General features: G+C 41.2%; 1 protein-coding gene across 1 annotated transcript; it reads left to right on the top strand.

The window, feature by feature from the left end:
- The first annotated feature begins 1,737 nt into the window (after positions 1 to 1,737).
- Positions 1,738 to 25,194, top strand: oprl1 (opiate receptor-like 1). The gene is made up of 6 exons (XM_061273002.1): positions 1,738 to 1,983; positions 6,494 to 6,756; positions 15,141 to 15,228; positions 16,233 to 16,415; positions 16,745 to 16,835; positions 21,179 to 25,194. The coding sequence occupies exons 2-6, from the start codon at positions 6,548 to 6,550 to the stop codon at positions 21,721 to 21,723; spliced, it is 1,116 nt and encodes a 371-aa protein (XP_061128986.1). The 5' UTR covers positions 1,738 to 1,983; positions 6,494 to 6,547; the 3' UTR covers positions 21,724 to 25,194.
- Positions 25,195 to 26,327: the final 1,133 nt, after the last annotated feature.

Below are 26,327 nucleotides of genomic sequence, written 5' to 3'. Positions count from 1 at the left end.
GTAAGAGACGTCTGACCTTTGGCTCAAAATTCTGGAGAAAAACTCATACAGTGCAACTTTGATTTAATGGACCCCAATTTGAGGGATTTCAGATTTAATAGACTGAAAATAGTGTCCAGTCCATTCCAAACATTAGTTTTTAATAGATTAGACCAAATAAATGTATATACACGCTATTCATTTCGTTATTTGTTCGTTTTGGCGGTGAGTCCCTAATCAACAAATGCATATTCATTTTCATCCATGTGTGTCTGTGTTGTTGATTGACGCAGCTTTTAATGTGGAAGCACTTTGTGTTACAATCTTAGCATGAAAAAAGTTGTATCCCAAAGCTGATGTCGGAATCACTATCAAGTGATCTCAAATGTTTGCATCTTTTAAGTCCAGCTGCAGAGTACTAAGGGAAAGAAAATGTGAAAAGTGTTTTTATCAAAACTGTGAAAATTCTGACCTTCCCTTGTAGCTTGGTTACTCCCCAGCTTTCAACCTGCTTCAGTGTTACCATGGCGATAGACTGCACATTGGTGAACCATGAAGGGTTAAAACAGTTTTTTGGTTACCTTCATCCTTGACAGTGCTTCATAATAAGCACTTTTTTCCAATGTGTACCTTTTGCAAGATGCCTGTGAGCTTTTTTCTTAACAGCTTTTTTCAGCATGTTTTCATAGAATACATTTACTTGTTCCTCTGAAAAATATTTGATTAATACAAACTGTGATCTGACAGATTGAGGTTTGTCTAGCATAACTACCAGAGTTGCCTTGTATGCTGTGAAATAACACCTAAATTAAATACAATTACTATATTGAATCAGGTAAATGATTATTGTGACTTGCTCTTGCTAGTTACGGCAGTCACTATGTGGTTATCCCAGCTGACTAATAATAATAATAATAATAATAATAATAATAATAATAATAATAATAATAATAATAATAATAACAATATGTTTATGAAATCATTAAAGAATTATTATTATGTGGCACAGTGGCCAACCAAAAAGACAATATATTTATTAAATATTATTTAATGTTCACGTTTATTTATTTATTTATTTATTTATTTATTTATTTATTGAGTGAATAGTTTGGAAGGAAATATAGAGGAACAAAAAGAAGCAAGGAGGGACAGAGAAAAAAATGAAGAAAGGAAGGAAAATAATGGCAATAAGATAAGTCAAACTAAATTAGCCAAATGGAATTAGACAAATGGATAATGGAAAGCATACAGTAGTCCTAGGTTCTGCGTTTGAATCCTGTCTTGGAGTGCAAGAAGGAAAGTAATGAGGATGGATGGAAGAAAAGAACAACGAGGCAAGGAAGAAGAGAAGAAAGGAATTTAGGAAATTAAAAAGGAGACAATTAAGGAGACAATTTGAAGAAGGAAAAAGAAGTGATTAAAAAAACAGTCTGTGGTCTTGTTGGGGATGGGAACGAATTCAAATCCAGATTTGAACAAAATCATGACTATAATTTGATACAAACTAGCTGTAACTAAATAGCTTTCTAATTACACGTTTTAAGCACGTTTTTCCTAAGTGTTGGAGAGCATGAAGGGGAGATGTTGATCTGTCAGTGTCGGGGGGGAGGAGGAAGCATCTTTATAACCCCCCCCCCCCCTCCCTCGGTCTGCCAACCCCCCCCCCCCCCCCCCCACACACACACACACACACACACCGCCCCGACCCTACACACCCCTCTTCACCGACCTCCTCCCCAAGCCCGTTTGCCACCCGGCTGATGCGGAATGCTCCGCGCGGAGAGGTAAAGCCTTTCGTCCCTCCTCCCTCCATCCCTCCCTCCCCTCCAACCGCACCGGACCCGACTGCTTTTGGACCACCTTAGTCCTTCCACTTCTTGTTCTTCATCATCTTCTTCTGTTCCCCGGCGCAGGAGGCTGCGGAGTGAAACGGGAGCGAGAGGAAGGCAGCAAGACGCTGCAGTCAAGCGACAACAACTTGCGGCGTAGCTGCAGAAAGAAAAGGTAGGACCGTGACCAAGAACGGGATCTAGATCGGACTGGGCTTCACCAAATGCAGACTTAGCCCGCTGCGACAGAGTGAGCGGGTCATTGCGGCGAGGTTTTGAAGACATCTGCAATCGGTTGTGTCAACACGCCGCGCAGATGGTGCGTTCAGTGTGCAAAAATGCGGCTGCAGTTTGTAACGCGGTGCGTAAGTGACAGGTTGCACGCGACAGGGAGAGGGCTGCAATATGTTGCCTTCAATTGGATACACCTGTCTGTCGGTCTGTCTGTCTGTCTGTCGTTGGCCGAAGTGACTTCTTCCACTCGAGTGCGTGATGCATTGTGGGTCTTTTGCTGTGATTTATTGACTCCAGTTGTTGATGCTGACAGTTTGCTCTTCATCTGCATGGCGGAAAAACCAAAGACGTTTCTGGCAAGCATGCAAAAATAACCAGATGGAAAAAATATGAAAGAAAATTCTCATAGGCTTTTATTTGGTTTAATGGCATTATGTTTGCATTCTGGGGAGGTCATGCGTGAAGTTGATCTTACAACATTGAGACTAAAAACGTCAATTATGTGTTTTATTACTGTTTGGTTGTTTTTCAAGAGATCCTTCCCTTCAGACTTGTTGCTTTACGTATGTGCTGACCAACATCAACAAACAGGCCAAAAGTATTATTCTGGCGCTTAACTTTCAATGGATCGTTGAACCAGCAAATAAATTTACCTTGGCTTGTGGATGTTAAGCATTGTGTGTTTCCCCGCACGAGTACTTCTAAAAAAGAAAATTGTGTTTGCATTTACCTTTTGTTGGACTGCCGATACGTCCGACACGTTCACTTTGCCAGTACGTTTTCCCTTTTTTGGAAATTTTTTGGAAATTGGTACTTTCATTCCAGGCCAATACATGCACACGAAATTGAATCTAATCCCAAAACTGTAAAGTAGACACTTTAGAATATAGATACTAAATCTGGAACCGGAACCTCACCTTTTTCTGAGCTAGTATTAGTAACTGTTTATTGTGACCTACAGCAAGCTAGCTACTCTGAGGTAGAAACAGACACTGCGAGTGGGCACATTTGTGTGAATGTGTGTGTGCATGTTCTTTGTCATCAGTGTCATCACTCCGGGTTAGGAATGATGCATTCAAGAAGGTGGGAAGTCAGATTTAGCCCACTCGGATTTTCTCAGATGCGACCTTAAAGTGTTTGAGACAAATGTAAACAACAAAAATGGCTGATTCCCAGAGCTTGTTTCTTGTTCTTGTTTATCACAATACATTTTGACCTCAAGTAGAACTTTTTCCTAATGTCCTAAATTTATATAAATAAAGAACTCTTTAATCTTGGAGACAATCACAGAGTGTATCTCCGCGCGGTCGCCATTGTCGAGTGACATCACATTGTCCGTCGGTGAACTCAGGGTCCATTTTTTCTCCGACTTTGCAACTCTGGGCCTCTCAATTCTCAATTCGTTCTAGTGTACGTTTCATAATTGCCCACTTTCCTTGAATGCAGCATAAGAACTACTTATGTAACCAAAACTATTTGGATGAGTCTGGAAGACAAAACTACTCCACAGCTTCCATTTTCACTGAATGTGTTTATGTCAGCGCAACTTGTTTGCACAACAGTCAGGAATACACTTTGCATTTCTTCATATAACCGGAGTGGCTCTTTGTAATGTTAATAATGCAACAAGTGCACCTGATTGGGACCAAGAGATTGGCTTTGTTTTGCTTCATGTTGTCATCGAAGAGAAGGAAGCCTTACATGGACACACACTTTGGACTGTGAAATGAGTGCATATTCATCAAAGCGCAGACACACACACACGCGCACATACACACACTCGCAGAGATTGAACCTGGAAAACAAAACACACTCAGACAGATTTATTGACGTACTGAGCATGTGCTGTATTTATCAGTCAGATGCAGGCTGTCCTTCATGGCCGCACGTTCATTCAGGGAAGGTCAACTGCTTTTGATGATTTTTTTTTGTTTTTACTTAGCGTGCTGGATGAATTTTCCCCTCCCTGTAATTGTGTGTGGTAAATTTCCAGTGAGTCCAGCGTGAATACGACTTCCAGTGATGAAAACGAATTGTCGGTGATTCTTCTTGACATGCAGTGATAACAAACTGGGTGGTCTTGTTTGTGAATATTCTCACTCTGGGTGGTCACTAAAGGGAATACATAAACCATACAAACCAAAACGATCATCATTTTGTTGCACCCCAATTTAAGTTGTGTTTTGTGAAGCTCCTGTTTATTTCTCTTGGTGACACGCTCAAAAGCAGCTTGACAATGGCTGATGTTTCCTCAATGAAGGAGCCCGTACAATAAGTTGTAAGCTTTTAAAGCGTACAAGTTGAGAAAGTCAACTTAGGAGGTGCAGAGCCAAGATTTGAAGCTGGAACCTCTCAAGTAAGAGGCCAATGTGCAAACCCCTATTGTTGATTGAATTCCAGATAATAAAATCACTCGACTGTTTGAATTTTGTGACAACGCCGTATATAAGTAAAGTAAACATGAGAAAGACGAGCAAAGCACTCATACTGCTATTACTCGTAAAACTGTGAGGCCTTGGAACATGATTGAGGCTGCTTGAAATGCTTCCACGCCACTGCACAACTTGGTTTACGCTGTCCTCGCCAGCCAGGCAGCGTTTTGGAAGTCCTGCAACACCCACAGAGTGGTGGAACGTTTCCAAACAAGAGCTTAGCTTTGAGTTCACAAGAGGGCAGAAACTTCTTGATTTCCACTCCTGTCACCTTTTATAATTTAACGAACTAGTCACAAAAGCGGTTATAGACGTCACTTTAAAAAAAAAAAAAAAAGACACTTTGCTAAATGGTTGAAGTAGTGTACAACTTATATTACAGCCTAATTCCTGCCCCCTCATCTTATCGCAAAACATACCAATTAATGTCAAAATCGCTGGCAGCAATGCACATGCGAAAATGTCCAAATTAGGCCCAATTACCTATTTTTTCTTTCGTTACGTGACTCTTTTCTTTTCATAGAGCTCAGGTGTGAAATGGGAGCAGTGTTGCATTCTGTGTTAGCGCTCTCATTCTCTCATACCCGTCATTGCAAGTTCAATACGGCAAAGAAGCCTCAGGATGGGGAAAAAAATAATCGCTGCTGTACATATTGCTAACACCCTGGGACTGAGTTGCATCGGAGTGGCTGAGACCAGACAGACAGAAAGATACGGTAATGAAATATTTATAAAAATGTGAGGGGTGTAGTTATTTTTGTGAGACATGCAAACTCCACATTAGGGGCGCTGAGCCGACATTCACTTCTGAGATGTCTGGACTGTGAGGCACATGTGGACTGCAGGCCGGAGTAAAAGCTCTCAGTAAAGAAGGAAACCTTGGCATTTTTATAGGCTTGTCATACAGATCCAGTCCCAATCAACTCTTTAAGAGGTGAAGGATGTATATTTTAGCAAGTACATTTGCAAATAAGGCACAGCGTCTGCTGTAGAGGTTGGCATGGATTCTATAATTACATATATTAGGGTGGACATTTCACTAAACTTCCATCTTCTAAATTAGGAATCAATTCACCACATTAGAGGTTTTTAATGCGATGAGGGACTCCCATTTCAGTGGCAGTGTCTATTTTCCAGTCTATTATTCTGCCCTTTGTGTTTTTGTTCATCGATGACTCCAGAGTACAAAAACAAATAATACAGAAAGAGAGATTAGTTAATCTGATTTGTAGTGTCCCTAAAAAAAAGTATTTCATATGCAGTCGCACAAAGAAGACAACTTTGTTGACAACGCGAAAACAGTCTTGTCAGGCCAGCAATCGGCAACGTAACACACATGCTTACTATCTTGCTGATTTCCCTTCAACAGCGTACATCAATTAGTTTAAAATGTGACGCTTTTTCTTACGCAAGATCTGTAATGAGCACCTGTCATCATAAAATGAACATGTTGCGTTGCACTAATGCGCCCTGGTTTTTCCACCCTGCAGTGCCTGAATGGGAATTGCGTATCAGTACGGCGAGATGCGGGAAAGAAGGGTGGAGGCAATCTAGCGCATATATAGCTTACGTGTATTGAGGCTGGCAGTAACAGCGGGGATGCTGCAGCCTCAGAGTTACCGTTCCAATGAATATTCATGACTGACGAGAGGCAGAGCGCAGGAGTCGCTTTCGTGGTGACAATTTGAGGTGTTGTTGCAGCAGCTGATGCAAGAAAGCAAGCGCTGCATATTAGCATTTAATGTTTCTTCACATCCGACTGTCTGAGGTAATATTCAACAAGTTCTTGGCTTAGAGATCACAGCTATTTCTAGATCTTAAGTCAATGTTCGAGATAGCTAAATAGCTGAAGGTTTGTGGAATATCCTTTCACTTCCTGTTTTTTTTTTTTTTTTTTACTTTTTACTCAACAGAGTCAGTGTCTGAGATCAATAAGAAATGTTTTCATCGGATAGGCCAGTATGTTTTTTTTGTATATCAGCAGAGAGAGACTCAAAATGTTCTTTGCGTCCCTCTCAGGTCAGATTGCATAATTACCCGGCATATCCTAGCCCCCTTGGAACTCGCCCGGACATGGACTTCCCCGACGAGCTCCTTCTGGCCGAGTTGAGTCACCTGCAGCTGTACAACGACTCGTTCTTCCAGAACAACTTCAGCAGCGCCTACAATGAGACCGACGCCCTGCTGCCGACGGGAGTGAGGGTCACCATCGTGGTGGCCTACATGATCGTTTGTGTCATCGGCCTGGTGGGGAACTTCCTGGTCATGTACGTCATTATAAGGTAAGAGTAACTCTCTGTTGAACAGAGCGTCCAAAGTTGTAAAACAGAGAAGCATCTGCTGTGCAGTGACAGTATAAATTAAACACATTCTGAAACGGTGAGATTAGTGCGGCGATATTGAAGGTGACTGGTGAGTTAAGTGGCCTGTTGAAAACAATATTTTGGTCTCATGCAATTGAAACCTACTCACAGTAAAAGCTATTTAAATACATTTCCTGCAAATGTACGACCCACATCGGTGATATCAATCAACTTCACAGTAGTTCAGAATGATTTCACATCTCAGTATTAACACGACAGCTAACATGACAACTCATCGAGAGACATCTCCTTTTTCTACAATTCAAAACAATTCTAATGTGTGCATTTGGAACATTACACTTGAAATTATCTATGGGATATTGGCATGATGAATGAGGGGGGGCATTGAGGCGAGCAAGCCAACACAAACCAGAGTCAGAAAAAGGACTAATAGAAAAAAAAAAAGCTGTAAAACTTTCCTTGCGGAGGACACACTTCAACACCATAATTCAACTTCTCAATTCATCATACACATCGGGAAGCAGAGCAGACAGTTTTCCGGGTGTGCTGTCGCACGTTGTAAATGCAATGTTGTGCACATTGGCACCCCTGACTCGTTTAATTAAACAAATTGTGGCGTTTAAATACAGCGGTTATCACTTTTACACCTGTGCCATCTGTTCGAGTGAGCCAATATGCAATTTCGAACCTGCTATGTGGTACCGTAGTAAATGAAGCCCAAAGTAATGTGTTGTCATGACAACAGTGACATAGGAAACTGTGAAAAAACTGTCTAGTGATAAGTTTAAAAATAGCCCTTTCAAATAGACTGTTTTTATTTTGTAGTGTCATCTGTCGACTACTAGCCTTCTAATTAGACTGGGTCTATAAAGAAAGCTGTGTTGGCAGATGGGGGATGTCACAGAGGCCAAATATAATCTGACCTTTAACCCCAATTTAAACACTGTTCTTACTCATGACCTCAGATTGTCTCTCGTTTTGTTTTAACAGCATGAGATTTACGTAATGTCGACCAAAGACACTCAGAGGCGTGTCACGATGACTCGGCCGTGATGGAGGGGAGGCGGTAACAGTGGGAGGCAGGAAAAAAAGTGAAAGGATGATTCATTTTCGTAGAAGGACTCAAAGAAGCCTTGGAATGCCAACAAAGATGATGTCATCGCTTGATGAATCCAAGAAATCCACATTTTGTATGGGACGCAATCACACACACCATAATGAAGATTTCCTGAAAGGTTTCCTGTAGTCATCCGATCGGTCTACGGTTTCATCCTTCCTCGTCCTCTCAAGTCGCATCTCGTATCAATCATTTTCTTGCCATTGTGAGTAGGGTCATGCATTACAATATCCAGTCAGCCAACATATAAATCTATGAGTCCTGTCAGTCGCATAAATATGGATTGCTCAAATGTTCTTTATCAATGATCTTAGCTCGTCACTACAGCAGCTTAAAGTTGACCCTCTAACTGCAGATGTTCCTCTGCAAAGTAGATTAGGGTGCTTTGGCCCCATTTTGTGGTGTTGCAGAAAGTGTCGATAAATCCTGTGATAAATTCCATAATTGAATAGTCCAGATTAAAACGAGTACACAAATAGCTTGTCAATGGTAAACTGCAAAAAGGTTCATAATTAGACTCAGAGAGTTAGCACATTTTGTGATCGTTGAGCTCTAAGTGACTCATTCCTCGTGACTTTATCTTTCTGTTTCCATGATACCAGCTCAAATTGAATTATAACATCGGGTACAGTACATTCTTTTCTGGAGTGACAGTTAAAGGGCAAGTCGGAAATTGTATTTGCAATAATATGTTGCATGCGTCTCCATTATTCTAAACATACCATTCTGATCAATATCGTATCTGTGGAATATGCATAAAGCAGCAAAATCCACCTGTTTTTATCGTTTCCTCGGGTGTGGCCATTTTGCCACTTGCTGTCGACTGAAAATGACATCACAGTGCCTTCGGCCTCAGCTTGTCAAACCTAGAAAACGGAACGGATTAACGGTAAAGTTATAGTCATTAGTAGTTGCAGTTAACAAAGGTTTGGAGTGCGAGTTTGACCTTAGAACAGGTTGTTTCGATTCTATTTTATGTGTCCTATTTCTTATTGTATCACATTTCCAATGGGAATATTTATTTTTGAAGAAATTAGCAATCGAGCAGCATCCCAAATCCCCGGCTGGTGAAGTTTATAACCTATCAAATTATTGTTTTAGCTAATATGTTTTTGATGACTCCGATGAAAGTCTTGCGAACAGGTCTGTCGGACTGGAAATGCAACGCAGGCGGTGGGTGTTCAAATCAGCGCTGAATTTGAGTGCATTTCATCAGGAAGCTGTCAGGCAGCGTAAAAAGCATTTTGAACAACAACGAGGGCTACGAACAGGCACTCCGACAAGCATCCATTTTCTCTTGCACTCTTCACAAAAGAAGTTGCATCTCAGAGAAGAACATAATCAAAGCGAAGCAAGCAGTGAGCAGTGAGCTGGCCCAAGGCCGAAGCTCAAGTTGAAGCCTCTCTGAGCACCCTTCAAGGACTCCTCCATGTTTCCATAACAACCCAAGCAAAGAGTTTCCACAAGAGATTGTCATGGTTTTGGCCCACATGCAGAACACACTCAGAAGTCCGAAGCGAATTTTAAGTGGTTATTGAAAGATGATGAATTAGTAGAACTGAAGATCCGGGACAGGAGCAACAGAACGGGTCCTTCAAAAGGTGGAGAGAGTGAAGTACCGCCAGGGAGGAATGGTTTCTGCCACAAGGTAAGCAGGGTAGATGCGGGAGATGGAAGCTCCTTAAAAGCTCCACCTTATTCAGGCTCAATTAGAAACACCGCCCGGTCCTCAGCCACCCTGCTCACAGACGCTACCTGTGAAAAAGAAGCAGAAACGCCGACAGATACATAGTTGGATTTTATCAGAACTCAGCCTCACTCTGACAATCCTCTCCAAACTGCAAAAAAGGCATTAAAACGATGACATTTTACAGTGCTTGCTGTTTTCTTGCTGCAACAAACTTCATTTTAATTGGGCTGGAATGATTTGACTTGCTGCATTCAGTTTTCAGGCGGTCTAAGAACAAAGGAAAGCCGACCGAACTTGATTGGTGCAGCGGAACCTTTTCTTTTGTTTATTTTTTCATCCCTTATTATCTGATTTTAGTCTTTCATCCTTGAGGCCCTCCTCATCTTCTCGTAGCTGTGAGTGTCTGCTAATGATCGCTGTCGACTCTGCACGGCACAAAGCGACATTCACTTGGATTAGGATATTTATTAGCCAAGCGTAGCTCATTTGAATGTTTTCTAATGATCATGGGAAAAAAAAAGCCTGGTTCAGAAAACAAGGTGCAACAGATCTTCTTGTCAAATGGTAGTTCTGGCATAGAAATGGTGGCCTTGATCAATGAGGCATGAAAGTCATTTTTTTCCTCTTTCATTCTCTCTCAAGCTGATGTTTACATCGTGTATGTGAATGGCAAGACACTTGCGCATTGAGAAAAATAAGAAACGTATCGATGTTCCATTCAACACTGCCAAGGGTTTACCCCAACTCTTAACCAAAGTCAACCCCCAAAAAGATGGGATTGTTGCAGGTGGGGCACACAATTTATTCTCACTGGTAGCAGATGCTGAGCTTGGTTGGGCATTTGGAAATACATACATAAGGCCATGTGTGCAGCCAAGCCTTCTCTGGGTTGTTTTTTTTAGCTAGTTCCCCTAATGAGAGACTCAGGTGGTGAAAGGACAGGAGTAAGACAGAATGTTTTTGGCGATGATGCTGGTGTTTCCTTCCAAACTAAAACAGCAGACTGCCCCAATCAAGAGCGTCATATATGCTTGGCACACAGGCCACGGGGGAGCCAATGCTGATGGTGATGGAGGAGGAGATGGTCGAGTGGATCCCGACATGTCTTTGGTCAGGAAATCCAGGAATCCCTTGGGTTCTTTTCGTCTGCTGGGCAGCGTCCTCAAGGCCGAGGAAGGATTTATTGAGGGCATCTGGATTCTTTGAGCATAAGAGTTTGAGCTCCGTTCTTGCTTCTTGTACCCTGAAGGCAGCATCCCTAGCCTTCAACAGTGCTCTCATCTCTGCTTGGATCGTAGGGAACTAATGGTGTTGTGACGCTCCCTTTGCCCTTCTCTTAATTATACCATGAGCATGAGCATGAGCTCTGGAACTTGTGAACACTGCTGGGGTAAAAAGCTGTGAATCTGCAAGGCAAGTAGTGTGGCCGGCATTTAACGGTCTAATGCTCAATTTCCTCAGAGGAATGGCTCCATTTAAGTCCATCAACCTTTCTCGCTACAAACTCGCACTGCATTTCTTCCCCAAACGGGCATCAGAGCTACCACAAAACAGCTGTATTCCCTCGATTTCAAAGGATGAGTCAGACATATTGTTTCGGTCAAACAAAGCACGGAACAAATCTCGCTGGAACTGTGTCCCAACCTCAGGCAGAGTAAGTCCATTTTATTGTCCAGTTAGTGAACGTTGGTCACCAAGAGTGATGGTATGAGTGCCTTGCTAATCATCCGGCAGCTTTTGATGTCGACCATCTCAGTAACCGCACACTGCTGAGAGTACTTTTCAAGATAGATGCAATAGTTGTCATTTACCTCTCTCTCTCTCTCTCTCAATTAGTTGTAGTTCATTGACCTGGCACTAAAATCGAATTCAAAGTCATTGTAAAGGGACTTAATCCCGTCAGCTCAAGAAGCTGCACCACGGGGGCGCCCCCATTTTTGAATTACATAAGATAATTGGTCATTTTCCGCTGAAGGTCAAAAATTGAAGGTGCCTGTAAAGTGAAGGAACACTTTGGGGCGTTTGATCATGCAAGTGTTGACAGATGAGCTCCTGCTGTAGCCGATTATGTTTCAGGAGTGTTTGATAAATATGACTAGTTCCTTTCAGAAATTGCAATGGCAGCCCTAATGAAGAGGACAAGAGATATAGTTTAAGGTTGTGTAGTTTCACATTCTTTGGTGAGTTTGTTGTAGCAGAACAAGTCCTAAAAATACTATACTCAGACGTTCACAGATCCAAAATGGCACCCAACAGCCAGTATTTAACAACGGATGTTCTAAGCCATGTGACAAACAGCACACACCTTCAAGTCAGGTTTCCCTCGGCTGAATGTGTAAAAAATGTGCGCTGAACAAGAACCGCGTTGGAGGTGAGCTGAGAGAGAAATGTATTTTACCGCCGGAGGATGAGGGGAGATAAGGTGTGATGTTGTGCTTTAATTGCCACTATCCCGTGACACAAAGGTCACATGTTCAGTCACATCGGCTCCTTTCTCTCTCTTGATGATCCAACAAACTCCCATGGATGCTCCCCATGGGGCTGCTCCAATTCTTGTGCAGCTCGACAAAGAAATGGGCTGCTGGTGGGTGACAAACATCTTGGCTCTTGCCTCCCAGGGAGAAGAAAGCTGTTAAATGATCACAGTGTGTGTGACATGTTAGCCCCAAGACAGCCGTCGAGGCCACTTCACTTTCATCACTCTTTTCCATTTGGTGGAGATTTGAGCAGTGCAAAAAAGTCTGTCAAATTATTATTCATTTATCGATTTTTGTACATACATATGCCTAGTTGTCTTTCTCCTAGTCACGATAGCACCATATTTTCTGGACTTTTTGCATAAGTTTTTTTTTTTTTTTAATGTATACATGTGCCTTGTTTTCTTTCTACCAGTCAACGATAGACAACCAATCTTTGTCATCTACGGTAATTTCCGGACTATAAACTTTGGGCTCTGCGGTTTATCTATGGATTTTCATGATTTTTAGGATATTTTAAAATGAGTTATTTTGTTAAATGAGGACATTTCATTTGAAACACCCGTGATTTATAGTATATCTAGAAAAAAAAACTGCTGGCGCGGCTTATCTGCAGGTGCGCTCTATAGTCCAGAAATTCCGTTATTCACAATTCCGAATTATGTATGTGCACTGATGCAGTTGGGGAGGAAAGCGCTTTGTCTTTCTATGTGTGCACATAGGCAGCCATGCGAGGTACCCGCCATCTCATCAGAGATTAGGGGCTCAGTGTCACGTTCAAGGACACTTGGAGATTGGGACTGGAGGAGCACTCTTGCACCTTAACACTTTTCATGTGTGTGTGCGCGTGCGTGTGCGTTTGTGTGTAGAAACATTGAAAGTAATTTGACTAAGATCAGTCTTGAGCATTTAACCAATGTCGTTAATTATGTGACCAGTTGAATGACGTGGTGATGTAGGTTAGCGTGTTGCCTTTCCAGACTGTAAATGAAAATGAGCCGGTGCATATCTAATAGGCACCCATCCCACCTTTGATATAAAATTCGTTCAAGTGTGGAGTAGCTATCGCCATGCCAGTAGTGAATAAAACTGCATGTCCATAAATAATGTCACCGTAACCCCATTTGAAAGATATGAGTTGTAAATGTGAGTTTACGGTCGAACCAGATGCCTCAATATTTGTGTGACTCAATACTGACAATTTTTTAACACATAATGTTTTTGTAGTTAATTTAAAGTTTCATAATTTAGTACTGTGTGCTTGTGTGTGTTTGAAGCCTTCATAAATGCGACGCTATGTTAGACTTGACATCAGTACGTCACAAAAAAAAAAAAAACTCCATCTGATCATGAGAATGGTTTACTGAGACTCTTGAAGGAGAGTGTTGATTTGGTGTCATCAAGGGGGTTGTGATAACTGCGCACAAGCGAGCGCTCACTGAATTGGGTTTGTGGCTGTCATCAAGAGGACACCGTATGAAAGGTCTTAAGGTCTTTACGAGCTGTGTGAAAAGAGTGCGGAGGTAATCTGTGATAAGAAAGGAAATGGTTGTTTGGAAAGGATTAAGAAGGAGGGAAAAGCTTTTCAGACACTTACTATTAAACACAGCTGAAGCTGCTATTGGTCACATGGGATTGGGAAAATCTGACGGTAATACGTAGATGACAAACACTTGTAGCTCAGTGAGATACGAGCTGTAGCAAAACCATTTGGCCATTTGTTAAAATGTCCTTAGTAATTGTCTCCTGTGTTTTGCTTCTCCTGAAATGGCAAGTTTATTACGTTTTCTTTTCATACAATACAGTGCAGCTTTTTTTCATGTAGCGCAGGAGCTGTAACAAAGTGCTTTATATATTTCAATGGGGACAACCACAAAGACAGTGAAAACAGTCAATTCAACCACAAATGAAGTATTAATATTAGAATATAGTAGGAGAAGAATAACAACAAAGTCACCTTTATATAGTGTGACCAAATAATCTGTGCTAAAGAGTTTGCAATTGTTAGATTCGAAGAAAACAATTTAATTCCGCAAATGCAGTGCTGTTTAAAATGAAAGCCCAAAAAAACGTTAACAGAGCCTATATTTCCTGTTCATGCAGTGACAAGCCAACACAGCGCTGACTGCGGCGTGTGAATAATTCAAAGTGATGATGAATATTTGAAAGTGAACAGCACGCCGGATGAAAGAGTCATCAGATTACAGATTCCCTTCATCCTGGTTCCTCCTTGCTACTTTAATGTAGGGAAGAGGAAACGCGAGATTAGACGAGAAAATTGACTCGGAAAGGTGCAAATGAGGAACTTGTGGTTGAGGAAAGTTTCGATGCCAATTGGACGAGGGATGGTGCAGTGAATTTACAAGCACAGCAGCTGCAAAACTACTTTTAAGATCTTGTCCCTAATTATTGGCTTGAAAGTGCATTTTTTATGGCCAAAAACCCACAGGCAATGATGGATTGTACCAATGATCTTTCTTTATTGTTCTTCGTGGTAAGTTCTGAGAGCCACAGTGCTCTCATGTCCTGACTGACCCTCTCTACTTTGAGTACAAATTTGGCTTTGAAGCCAAGTGCAAATAGGGAGTTGAATCCCAATCTAATTTGTTTGGTGGTTGATTCATTACTCAGTATGATTACGCAATCAATCAAAGAACTATTCAATTTAATAAGTCATACATTTGCCCTTGATGGACAAAACGATTCGAATGAGATTGGCCTAGTTCAAACAACTTTCTTTGGATATTACTTGGCGGTTATGTTTTGGGGTTTTGGAGACATGAACAAAACCCCTCCAGTAGTTATTGTTGGAATGCTTCTTCCATCACTCATGTTAATACCACTTGAAAAGGGCCAAGTCGGTCCAGTGATACTAGGACCTGCTGGTTCAGAGTGATGCTTGAAATGAATTCCAAGGTCTGATTAAAGTGCCCCCATTTCCCCACCATAAACAGCAGACAGCGCACCTTTGCGAGTTTTAATCCCGCGTCAACATCATCCTTCTATTTGTCATGCAGATAACTAAAGCAATTTATGTCTACGTGTGTTATGTCCATAGGTACACGAAGATGAAGACGGCTACCAACATCTACATCTTCAATCTGGCTCTGGCTGACTCTTTATTCCTTGCCACTTTACCATTCCAGGTAAGCGAATGATCAAAATCAACAAGGTAATGCTTCAGGCTGTTTCATGTCACACCCTGACTTGCAACGACAACAACAAAAACCAATTTCTGTCATTTATTTAGCGGCGTTTTTATGCGCAAATCAATGAATAATTCAACACATTTGGTGAAACCACACATGTAGACAAACAATACACTGCTGCTCATGGGCATATATTTTATTTATACAGTGCATAGAATTACAAAAAATATTGTTGCTTATTGAGGACTGATCTTCTCTTCATATTTACCCATTTGTGTCCATTATACTGCCCCAGGTGGCCAAGAGCAACTCAATATCCATTGAGTTAGAGCAAAAAAAATGCAGCAATTTCTTTACCGTATCTTTAATAATGTCTTTATTTTTTGTTTTTTAAAGTACAACATAATTGAGTCAAAGCTTTGTAAAAACACATTACCTAGAATTTGTATTGATTTCGGGGCTAAATTAATTTCATTTCTATTCATTTTAATGGGCAAGATTATTTGCAAGACACGTATTTTGAGTTACGCGCATTTCACAAAATGAATTAAACTTTTATCTCAAACTGAGGCTGAGAACTTTGAACTTGTCGACCAGAATATACTGCTCATATTTCGTTGTTCCAGCGTAAAATGTTCCTACTTGGTCAACTGCCATGAAACGTGAATGTCTTTTAGCATTCACACGATTGATTGGAAATTTATTAGAATACTATAATAATCTAATATATATATTTAGTTCATCTGCCAAGTTATGTGTGCAATCTTGCTAACAACGACAATCAGTGATTTTTTTGCCTCGGGTCATCAAGGCCAAATAATTGTTTACATATTTAATTAATGTGCAAATGAAGTTTAATCAGCGTAAGGATCAAAACAGTGCAAGAGAAAGGTGAAGCGCTTCCACGCTCCACTCGACTGAATCATGAACTCTCCATGGAAGCGTTTGAGTGTAGACGGGACCTCCACATCCTCATGGTTTTAATTTGGGAATGTTTCCAGGGTACCGACGTGTTTCTGGGCTTCTGGCCGTTTGGCAACGCCTTGTGCAAAGCGGTCGTATCCATCGACTATTACAACATGTTCACCAGCACCTTCACGCTGACAGTGATGAGCATGGACAGGTACGTGGCGGTCTGCCACCCCGTCAAAGCTCTGGACATGAGGACACCTCACAAGGCCAAGGTAAAATGTGTGCTTGGCATAACAAAATTGTGATGAAGCACCTTGCTCTTTTCCCCCCGTTGTGTCCCAGTTTGGCTCTGCATGAAAAGAATAATCCAGTACGATACTTCGATCTGGCATCAAAGAATCAAGCCTCAACGTGTTGTTGTTGTTGTTTTTATCTGAGTATGACTTCCTTTTGCTGTCAGCGCTCTCTCTCTCGGTGCACAACACCATCACTCCCATTCAGACAATCTAGCGTGGGCGTTTTCTATTGACTTATCAGGCAATTATAATTGAGCCCTCTGTCTAGCTCCTTTGCAAACTAATTACGTGCCTTTTTTGGTCAGGTGGTGAATATCTGTGTGTGGGTGTTGGCGTCAGCCTTTGGAGTTCCGGCCATGGTAATGGGCAACGTTGAGGAGGAGCAAGAACATAATAGTGAGTAACTAGCTCATTGTATTTACACGGTATCGGTTTTCATGTGCACCACACATGTGAGCTGGGATGTATTCATCTCGGATTAATATGCAAAACTGTGGCGAAACACTGCCACACAGCATTTATATTTCATTATCCATTAGCGACGGAAATTCGTGGGAACAAAATGGCTCGAAGCTATCTTTCAGCAGGACCCTGCAGTATGCGTGAACTTGTTTCCAAATGTGCTTGCTCTCGCTTTTTACACCTTTTTATGGCGTCGCATCTCACTAATGGCGTCGACACATACAATTTATGAACAATCAAGTTATTTGCCAGCAAAACGTCTCGTCACTGTGGATGTTATGAATTCTCGCATTGTGGCATTTAAACAACATCTGGCATAATTTGTCTTATGTACAAAGCTCAATTTTGACTCTGCAGTTAATCATTGGATGGCATTTATTTACTTCCTGTGAGTGCAATGAGGAACAGATGTTAATTACAAGTGACATTTATTTGATAGGAGATTTTAGGGTAAAAGTAGAGTTAGATGCACGCGACGTGTCCATTTATTGGTCCACGCAGAACTGAATGGGTAACTTCCTCACAATAGAAAGTGTGTTTCATTCTTAGTTCAATAATACAATGGTAGTGGAAGTGGAATAAAATTTCCCCTACTTAAATTTTCACATTATCACTGATGATGCAATACAGATTGAATATATGAATAAAACAAAAATCAGACAGTAGTAAAATAAATATATAATCAAGTATAATGATGAAAAGACTCAGATGAGCGCCATTGGTGAGTCATCATTTGCCACATAAACACACTTGTAATACGTTTCCACATGTGACACTTTAATCTGAGTCAGTTTATCTGTTCTTTGATTGCCTCTAAAAGGAGTTGCACAGTTCAATCATGTCAGCCGCAACGGTTTTAGAGCCGCACCCCTACTTCCCTCCCTCCCTTGATGCGCCGCTGAACTCCATTTCATTTAATGAGATGTCTATTAGCGCAACGCACAATCACTCCACTCCAGTTAAACTTTACTGCCGCTGCTTCTCCTTTTCCACCGCCACAACGAGACTCTTAAGAGAACATCACTGTGAACTTTGTACTTGATTTCTGCAAATATTTGTTTTGCTTTCATCACTTCCTGGAGATTATTAGTCACCTTTCTATGCTGTGACCAAAGCTTTTTTACATTCTCTATAAATTGCTACATGACTTAATACTGTACTAAATTGGGGGAGGCGCTAATTGATACCCCCCCGCCCCCTCACACACACACACATACACACAAACACGCGCACACGCAAGTTAGCTTTTCCAGCTGAGCCCAGGAGGGCCTTTTTCAGTTAGGGGAATTTAACCTGTGGTCAAACAGCCTCAAACCATTTTCCCAACCACATGGGCACCCTTGGTGTCTTCAGTGATGCATTTAAGTGGGTTTTAAAAGGCTTTAATGTGGATTCAAGATAGATTGTGTGTGTGTGTGTGTGTGTGTGTGTGTGTGCGTGCGTGCGTGCGTGCGTGCGTGCGTGCGTGCGTGCGTGTGCGTGCATGGTGTTGTTGATAATGCTATGCTGCTCTGCATGAAGCCCCATTTACCCAGAGGAGGTCCTGTTTTGCCAGCAGGCCCGCTGACAAAGTGGCTGGCTGCCCGTAGTTTGTGGTTGCGCCAGCTGCCGAGCTATATTGTCTTTTTTAACAAATCAGATAACGTTAATCCACATGCTTGACTTTTGTTTTACTATCTTTTATAATTAGTTTTTACTGGGTTAAGCTGTACTATATCACTACTTTAACAACTTAGCAGGCAAACAACATGACACGCCGGGAAGGCATTGTTCCACAATCACGGTTTTCGTGAAATAAAATGCACACATACACCAGTCTTGCTTAACGCACTCAATGCTAGAAAAACTGGAGATGATAAAAAGGAGGGGCTCAAGACAGAGCCCTGGGGGACACCAGAACTAACGAGAGAAGGATTGGAGTTGAACAATTTTCTTTTGAACATAGTGAGTGCGCCCATACAGACTGAACCATTGAATGGGTGTGTGTATTCAGGAGAATGGTGTGGGAAATGGTATGAAAAGCTGCTTTCAGATCAATTCATCGAGTCTGTGATTTTGTGCACGTGTGCTAAATGAAACTTTTGTAGCTTCTAGATTAGAATCAGTAAACCGCATTTTGTTATTGTTTATAAATGCAAAATGCAAATTTGACATGCAGCAAGTCAAGCGAGTAATAATCACAGTCAGAATCCTGTAGCTTCACCATACAGTGGCTGTTACCATGGCAACTATAGCTCATCTAACTTTAAAAAGCAATCTGTGAATATTTACTGATTTACATGGTCTCTTGATGCTTATTTTTTATTAATAATTAATCAATTATTATTAATTAATCATAATTAGAATATTTGAGTCAAAAATAGTCAATAATTAATTAATTGATACATTGTCTATTGATTAATTGCTGCGCTTCTAAATGCAGCTAAAACATTTAAGTGCCTTCTTGAGACTCAGTGGAATGAATGTTGACCAGAGAATTTGTGGTTCTGCATCGATCCAGTTTCAGCCTGGAGCAATCTTGAGTGTTGTTATTAGTGGACTCTAGGAATTACTTTCTTTTGACCACATCATCTTTTATGTCCTATGTGTTCTCCTTCCACATAACATTTCTGCCTCGTTTCATTTTATCTTTATCTCCCTTTTCCCGCTGTCGCTTCATTCTATCGTCACAATTTGTGCCCACAAAAGAGAAGCTTGGGCCAAAATGCACCCTTGCAACTATGGCAATGTAACACAACCATTGGTGCAAGAGATGGCGTGGAAGTGGACAATTAACATTTGAGAAGGTGAGACATTCACAAAGAATGATCGCCACTAAAAGCTATCAAGTGAATGACCTTTTCTTCTGCTGGTATTAAACATCCTGCATTAAAAGCGGGTGTAGCTGATGATTAAACACTAAATGATTAAAATGAGAAACCTACACTGCACTTATTCATTATGTGCAGGGAATGTGTTTAAAAAGATCGGTTTCAGCAAAAAAAATAAAAAATCTGAATATATTCCCAATTCTACTGGATTCTTGATCAAAATAAGTAGTACCGTATTTTCCGGACTATATGGCACACTTCAAAACCTAAAATTTTCTCAAAAGCCGACAGTGCGCCTTATAGTCCGGCGCGCCTTATATATGGGCCAAATTCCTAAATTTAAACTGTTCCAAAGCCTTGTGTCATGAAATTAATCATAAGTGGCCTGCTGAGACTATGAATCATGAATCAAAAAGACTATAGAGCATTATTTTGCGATTATAAAGTCATTTGTTGCATTTGAAGTTGAAATAAAAAAGATAAAATGGAGAATGATTTGAATTGGATTAAAAATCTGACGATGCATTAATGGTGCGCCTTATAGTCCAGTGCGCCATATATAAGAATAAAGTTTTAAAATGGGCCATTCATTGAAGGTGCGCCTCATAGTCCGGTGCGCCTTATAGTCCGGAAAATACGGTACACAATCCATTTTTAAAAATGTATTTCTTGTTATCAGCTTGAGCACATGCTTCCAGTTGCACATTATTAAAGTCAGTTCATCGACAGCTCCAAATTCTGTCAAATGGTGGAAGGAAGCACCGCTCAATGCCAAAGTGCGTTTACACAGCGCCAGCCACAAAGGCTTGAATGTGAAAAAAAGTCAATCTGTTATACTATATCCATATACATAACTGTCACATTTGCATTCCGCTTTGATCCAGATGCAGTCTTGATTCGGCTGACCTCGAGATGGTAGATAGTTAGTTACGCCGTTATTGATTTCACAGGTGACAAATGCCTCGGTTAAGGTCTGCTGTGTCTGCGTGTCACTCTTCTATTTCTCCTTATCGGTCTGTCGTCTCAGACACATTAGTCTCAGACTGCAGCCTCTAATTAAAAGCAATAAAGCGGGCGTCACGTCTTCTGTCACGCTCCCTCGACGCACACGTCATCTTTTTGTCTCGTCAAGTGCCATAACAAATGCATATATTCACATCCCTTTCTTTTGCTCTGCCTTTTAATATTAGCATGGCTTCCTAATCACGTTGGGTTATTTGCATGTTTCATGTGCTCACAATGTATGCAAATAACACCTACATTTTCTGCATGACAAAGAAGGTTTTGATTGTGTTTATGAGACAATATTTGTTGCACAATCAATTGCATCAAAGCACACACGTGGCATGTTTCGACTCTAAAAAGGCTGCTCAAAAGGTTCCAGTTTTCTGTCTGTCTTTGGCTGATTTTGAGCGAGTCCTATGAATTTATGATCCCCCTCCCCCACATCTGTTTTCGTGAATCTAGGCGTCGAATGCATCGTGGTCCTCCCTGAGCCGCGAAGTCACTGGGATCCCGTCTTTGGCACTTGCGTGTTCCTCTTCTCCTTCCTTATCCCCGTGGCCATCATCAGCGTTTGCTACAGCCTGATGGTCAAGCGCCTTCGCAGCGTCCGTATCCTGTCGGGCTCGAAGGAGAAGGACCGCAACCTGCGACGCATCACCAGGATGGTTCTGGTGGTGGTGGCCGTGTTTGTGGTGTGCTGGACTCCCATCCAGATCATGGTCCTGGCCCAGTCGTTGGGCTTCAACCTGAGCAGCTTGTCCACCTTGGTCCTGATGCACTTCTGCATTGCTCTGGGCTACGTCAACAGTAGCCTCAACCCCGTTCTCTACGCCTTCCTGGATGAGAACTTCAAGCGCTGCTTCCGTGAGTTCTGCCAACCTTCTCCGTTCCGTCTCGACACCCAGCAATCGGGCCGCATGAGGAGCATCGCCCGGGAGGTGGCGGCCGCTTACAGCTGCAAGGCCGACGGCGGGGGACCCGGCGGTGGGACTCCCAATCCCGCGTGACTAGGCGTGGAGTTGCCCCTGGTGGGGGTGGATCCCCCGCAGAGGGGAGAGATGCCAGGGACGGGGAACTCCAACACAGAACTGACTCAGATCACAGCGCTCTAGCGGCGCGAGCCCCCCCGCCCCCCAACTATACGACTGGCCTGGGGTGGGGGGGAGTCTGACGAGGATGATGGTACGGAAGGAAAAAGAATCTGAGAACTCCAGTTTGCCAGTCTGTACGACTGGAAAACCGGACGGGGTGGTAAAAACGAGAATGGAATCGACTGTCTGGCTGATAAACCCTAGATGAGGTTTACTTTTAAAACCAATTCCCTTGCCAACAAGACCCACTGATTGCGCGTCTCGTCATCCAGACAAAGACTGGACCTGTAAGACGTTCAAACCACTAATTTGGTGCTTTTAAGAAGATTGTATATTGACAGAATTGCTTTGGGCTTGTGAAAGGAAGGATGAACATGATGGTTTATTGTATCTTTTGAGGTCATTGTATCAGGCCATCGGGATGTATAAATTCCCTTTCCTTAATCACGAATGGGTCCACTAGAGTCATGTGATGAAGCCTTAAACTGAGATTTTCAATTGGTGGTTGTGAATATATGCGTGCATGTCATAAGATTTGATTTCTCAAGACCTGTGCTGGGTCGTATGAACGTGATTTTGCTTAGACGTTGAAGCAACTCCTATGCTGCATTCCAGAAAACTGGGAATTTCAAGGTTTCAAATCTCCCTCTAGGAAAAGTGCAATGAAACACTGATAGAAAACCAAAGTGGGGGAATTGATTGAAATGTAATGTAAAAAGCTACGTAACCTCGTTGTTTGTTTCAATTGCTTCTACTTGATATTGTTATTAATAGCAACCTGTCCAGCACGGAATTTGGTGTTAAGATAAGTTGCTGTATTCTTTCTGCATGCGGTCATTTGGTAAAGTATATAGATATTAAAAAAAAAAAAACCATGTTACTCAGTTTTGTGCTCTCTGTTGTTGCCTTTTGTTCATATGTACTTTTGGAATCCTTGTTTCTGCAATGCAGCATAAGCCTGTACAAGCATGGCGCTTGTAACTGAACTCACAATTTGGCTCTTTTTTGTCACAAGAGGCATGAGTGATACAAGATCAGCATCCTCGCAGGTGCTTTGTGAATGGAGGTGCCGTGTTGCGGTTCGACAGGTCAAGGGTCACTTTTGAGGGTTGGGGTCTGGTTGAAGAGCAACCAGAGAGGGGGATCGCCATGCTCCGATCCCACTCCAAGGGGACTAAGGGGCTCACTGTCACTTTTCTCAGTGTCTTAAAGCTGACATTAACCCTGAAACAGAAACCACAAGTTGTCATTGTGATGCTGCACATTTTCAGTAGATTTATATATCGACCCTCCTTTCTTTTCATACTGATTAGGGCTTTAGTGCGAGAGGTGAGCTGCACCTTCCGCAGATGTGTTTTCAGTATTCATGTATAATCACCTTTTTAATCATGCTAATGCTTTCAGCCACTTGATAGCCTACAGGGCTGATTGATTGACAGATGTGATGTAAGAAAATGTTCCCAAGTACTTGTTGTATTGAATCACTGTCACGTCTCTAAGGCTGGAAACCCCTCAACCAATTTCAATTGACTGCCATCCGATTTCAAATCTATTTGTGCGTATGTTTCAAGTGACACATTCAATCTTTTTTCATGTTTATAGAGCACATGCGATTACTGACGTGCTCAGATGCCCAATGTTCAAATTTACAGCAGTTATTTTATTTCTATTTGTGTTGTTTGGACACACAAAGGTGAAAGTGTCCTCAGAACTGTCAGTTTACGCTGCACTCGTATTGATTGGCACATAGCTGATATGTGTCAAATCTATACATACATCTAGTTTTGAATCGAGCATATCATAAATGTGATACATCTGAATTTTGGAGCAAACCATGGAAATTGTGTCACAACCAGCCCAGGAGACAGACAGACATTAGCTTGAGACAGACACAATAGGATGCAGTCTAACAATTAATTATTCCCAATCCCCAGATGACTAAACCCTTGGTAAACATCGTATTGATTTAAGAAAAATGATTTTAAATAATTGATGGTTTAGGTTTAAACTTGCACAAGTCTGTCTCAAGGTTAACATCTCCTTTCATCTGTACTTGTGTCACCTGTTGTTCCTCTTGTCGTGTTTGATGCATTTATTTATTTATTTATTGCATTGATTTTGGAGAGGAGCATACACTTGCCTTAAGTATTGGAATACCGAAAATGTTGTTTTAATGCTGTTAGTTTAAATTATTCTGTAGACTAAAAAATCAATAGGATAGTGGAGAAAAAAAGTCATGTTCTGAAGTCAAAGTTCAAACATAGATCTTATAGAACATACTGTTGGGAGGAGTCTTTTTCCGAGTGTATCACACTGGCTCATGGAGGAATCCCACGCGGTTGCAGGGATGAGCAGCATCCATCGGTGTCGCCGTGGCAACAGTCAGGACTCAGTGGACACAATAGTGTGTTAAGCTTTCATAAAAAAAAAATTGAAAAGATATTTTTATTAAAAAAAACAAAACAAAGATGGACAGAAACATCACTGAGTTAAAGTTGGTGTGTTTTGGCTGACTCATTCTTTTGCATGAAACTCCAGGTAACCATGGCAACAATGCAGTTCTACCACTGGATGAAAATGTGTATTAAACCATCCACAGCCATACGCCTGATTAAAAACTTGAAGGTGATCGCATAACACAAAAATATAATCTGACAATAGTGGTGTGGCATTTTTCAAAGTGTTCTTTATCCTTGAAGGTCACTGTTCTGTAGCATAATGTTCTTTTTGTTGTTGTTGTCGTTGTTGTGCAAAAAAAGCTAAAGAGAACAATGATACCAAGAGGGTGCACACACTGCCTCGTCAGAGTGAGTGCGCATTTAACTGCCTGTTCAATCCTTGTAGATATTTCGTACCAGCTGTGTAAAAGTATTAACCATCATTTACCTCTGATTTCTTGTTTCTCTGTGTTCTCAGTGTGTAGAAGAAAAAAAAATGAAATATATGTATAGTGTATATATATGCCTCTCCGAGGAGGATGGGGCATTTAAGTGCACCTGATTCCTCTCATCCGTTTACATTTTGCAGACCACGTGAATGTTGAGCCAATAACTGTTGAAAATCCAAATGTAAGAAAAACATATAATGTTGATGTTGCTATTTGACAATTGCTCTGAAAATGTTGTGTTGCTTCTGCTGTGTTTTTGTTGTGCAGGAGAAGTGGTATAGGTTTAGATCTCATCGGATTGGAGAAATGACAGTAAAAGGGTTTTTAGGGCTCAAGCTTTTAAAGCTATCCCTGCGTGAAACCTCATGTGTCAAAGCTGTTTGTGTCACATGAACTCCAGGCACAGAAAGGTGGCTACTCAATGCTAGCTGATTCTTAATCAAAAACATGGAGAATTTATTTGCTGAAGCTTAAACTGTATACTGTATATATTTTTTGCACATGACGTTAATAAAGAGATTTATGTTGAAGAACGCAAATCTATGAGAGAGTGTTTCTCCACCCTGGAATGCGCACAGCTCCGAACTCAATATTTTTCAGGAAATTAAACAAAAAAAGAATCGGGTGAAGTGTGTAATATAGTAGCCTATACAACAGATGGGCAGACAGACAGACAGATCTTTCCAAAGTTCTTTCATAATGAGCCATTGCTTTCACTTTTATGTTTCTCTGAGGACATTTCTAAAAGAGGAAATGAAAATTCTAATATGAGTTATGTCTTTAAATGTGAATGATGAATAAAATCACCTGTGGGTAAAACATAATAGAACATTTTCAAAGGATAATTAACTTCCCTTGAAAAAAAAAAAAATAATAAAATAACCCTCCCACCTTTTCAGAGGGCTCCTGGTGTCAGTTGTGAAAGATAGTGAGGATCTAAAAATGTTACAGCTCTGAAAGTCATTTGAGACATCTCGCACAAGCTTTAGGCTTTACTTGGGCAAAAATGCATAAATTTGGAGCTAGGAACGTTTTCTGTTAAGTCAAATTGCCTAGTCAATCGTAAAATGTCACTCCTTGTATTTGAGATTATAGATGCTCTTTCAGGTTGAACGTAGAACAGTGAAGAGCAAACATTCCCACCACAGACATTTGCCGTTATCTTGGAGATTGTCTTCCCAGGAGAGCGGAAGCTATCATGATTGCAAAACGGTAGCAACTATCTAGCCTCTTTACAACCTGCGCTTTTGTCAAAACAGTAATTAGTGTTTCATCATTTGTCATGTTCTAAGAACAAAATGTTAAAAGATGTCTTAAATGTGACGGAAGGCATGAGAGCAAGAAGCGGATAAATAGACTAATAGAAGGAAATGATTTCCTCTGGAATAGACTATGCAGTTTTGTTTCTATGGAAACCTCTGAATAATCCAACACAAAAGCTGTCTAAATTAGAAAACTAGATTTGTATAAAACTCAGTAATATTAATACAACAATGTGTTTTTTTTATTAAGGTCTGATGAAATGCCGCTATAAAACATCTGCAGCTAAGGAGCTATGCTGTGCTGACATGATTTAAAAAGGAAAAAAAAAGAAAAGCACTGTTGCTGTTCCCCATTAAGTTGTTCCGCTTTA

The sequence above is a fragment of the Syngnathus typhle genome, linkage group LG2, assembly GCF_033458585.1.
Source record: "Syngnathus typhle isolate RoL2023-S1 ecotype Sweden linkage group LG2, RoL_Styp_1.0, whole genome shotgun sequence".
NCBI lineage: Eukaryota > Metazoa > Chordata > Actinopteri > Syngnathiformes > Syngnathidae > Syngnathus > Syngnathus typhle.
The sequence above is the reverse complement of the archived record's forward strand: the minus strand, read 5'-3'. Positions and strand labels throughout refer to the sequence as shown.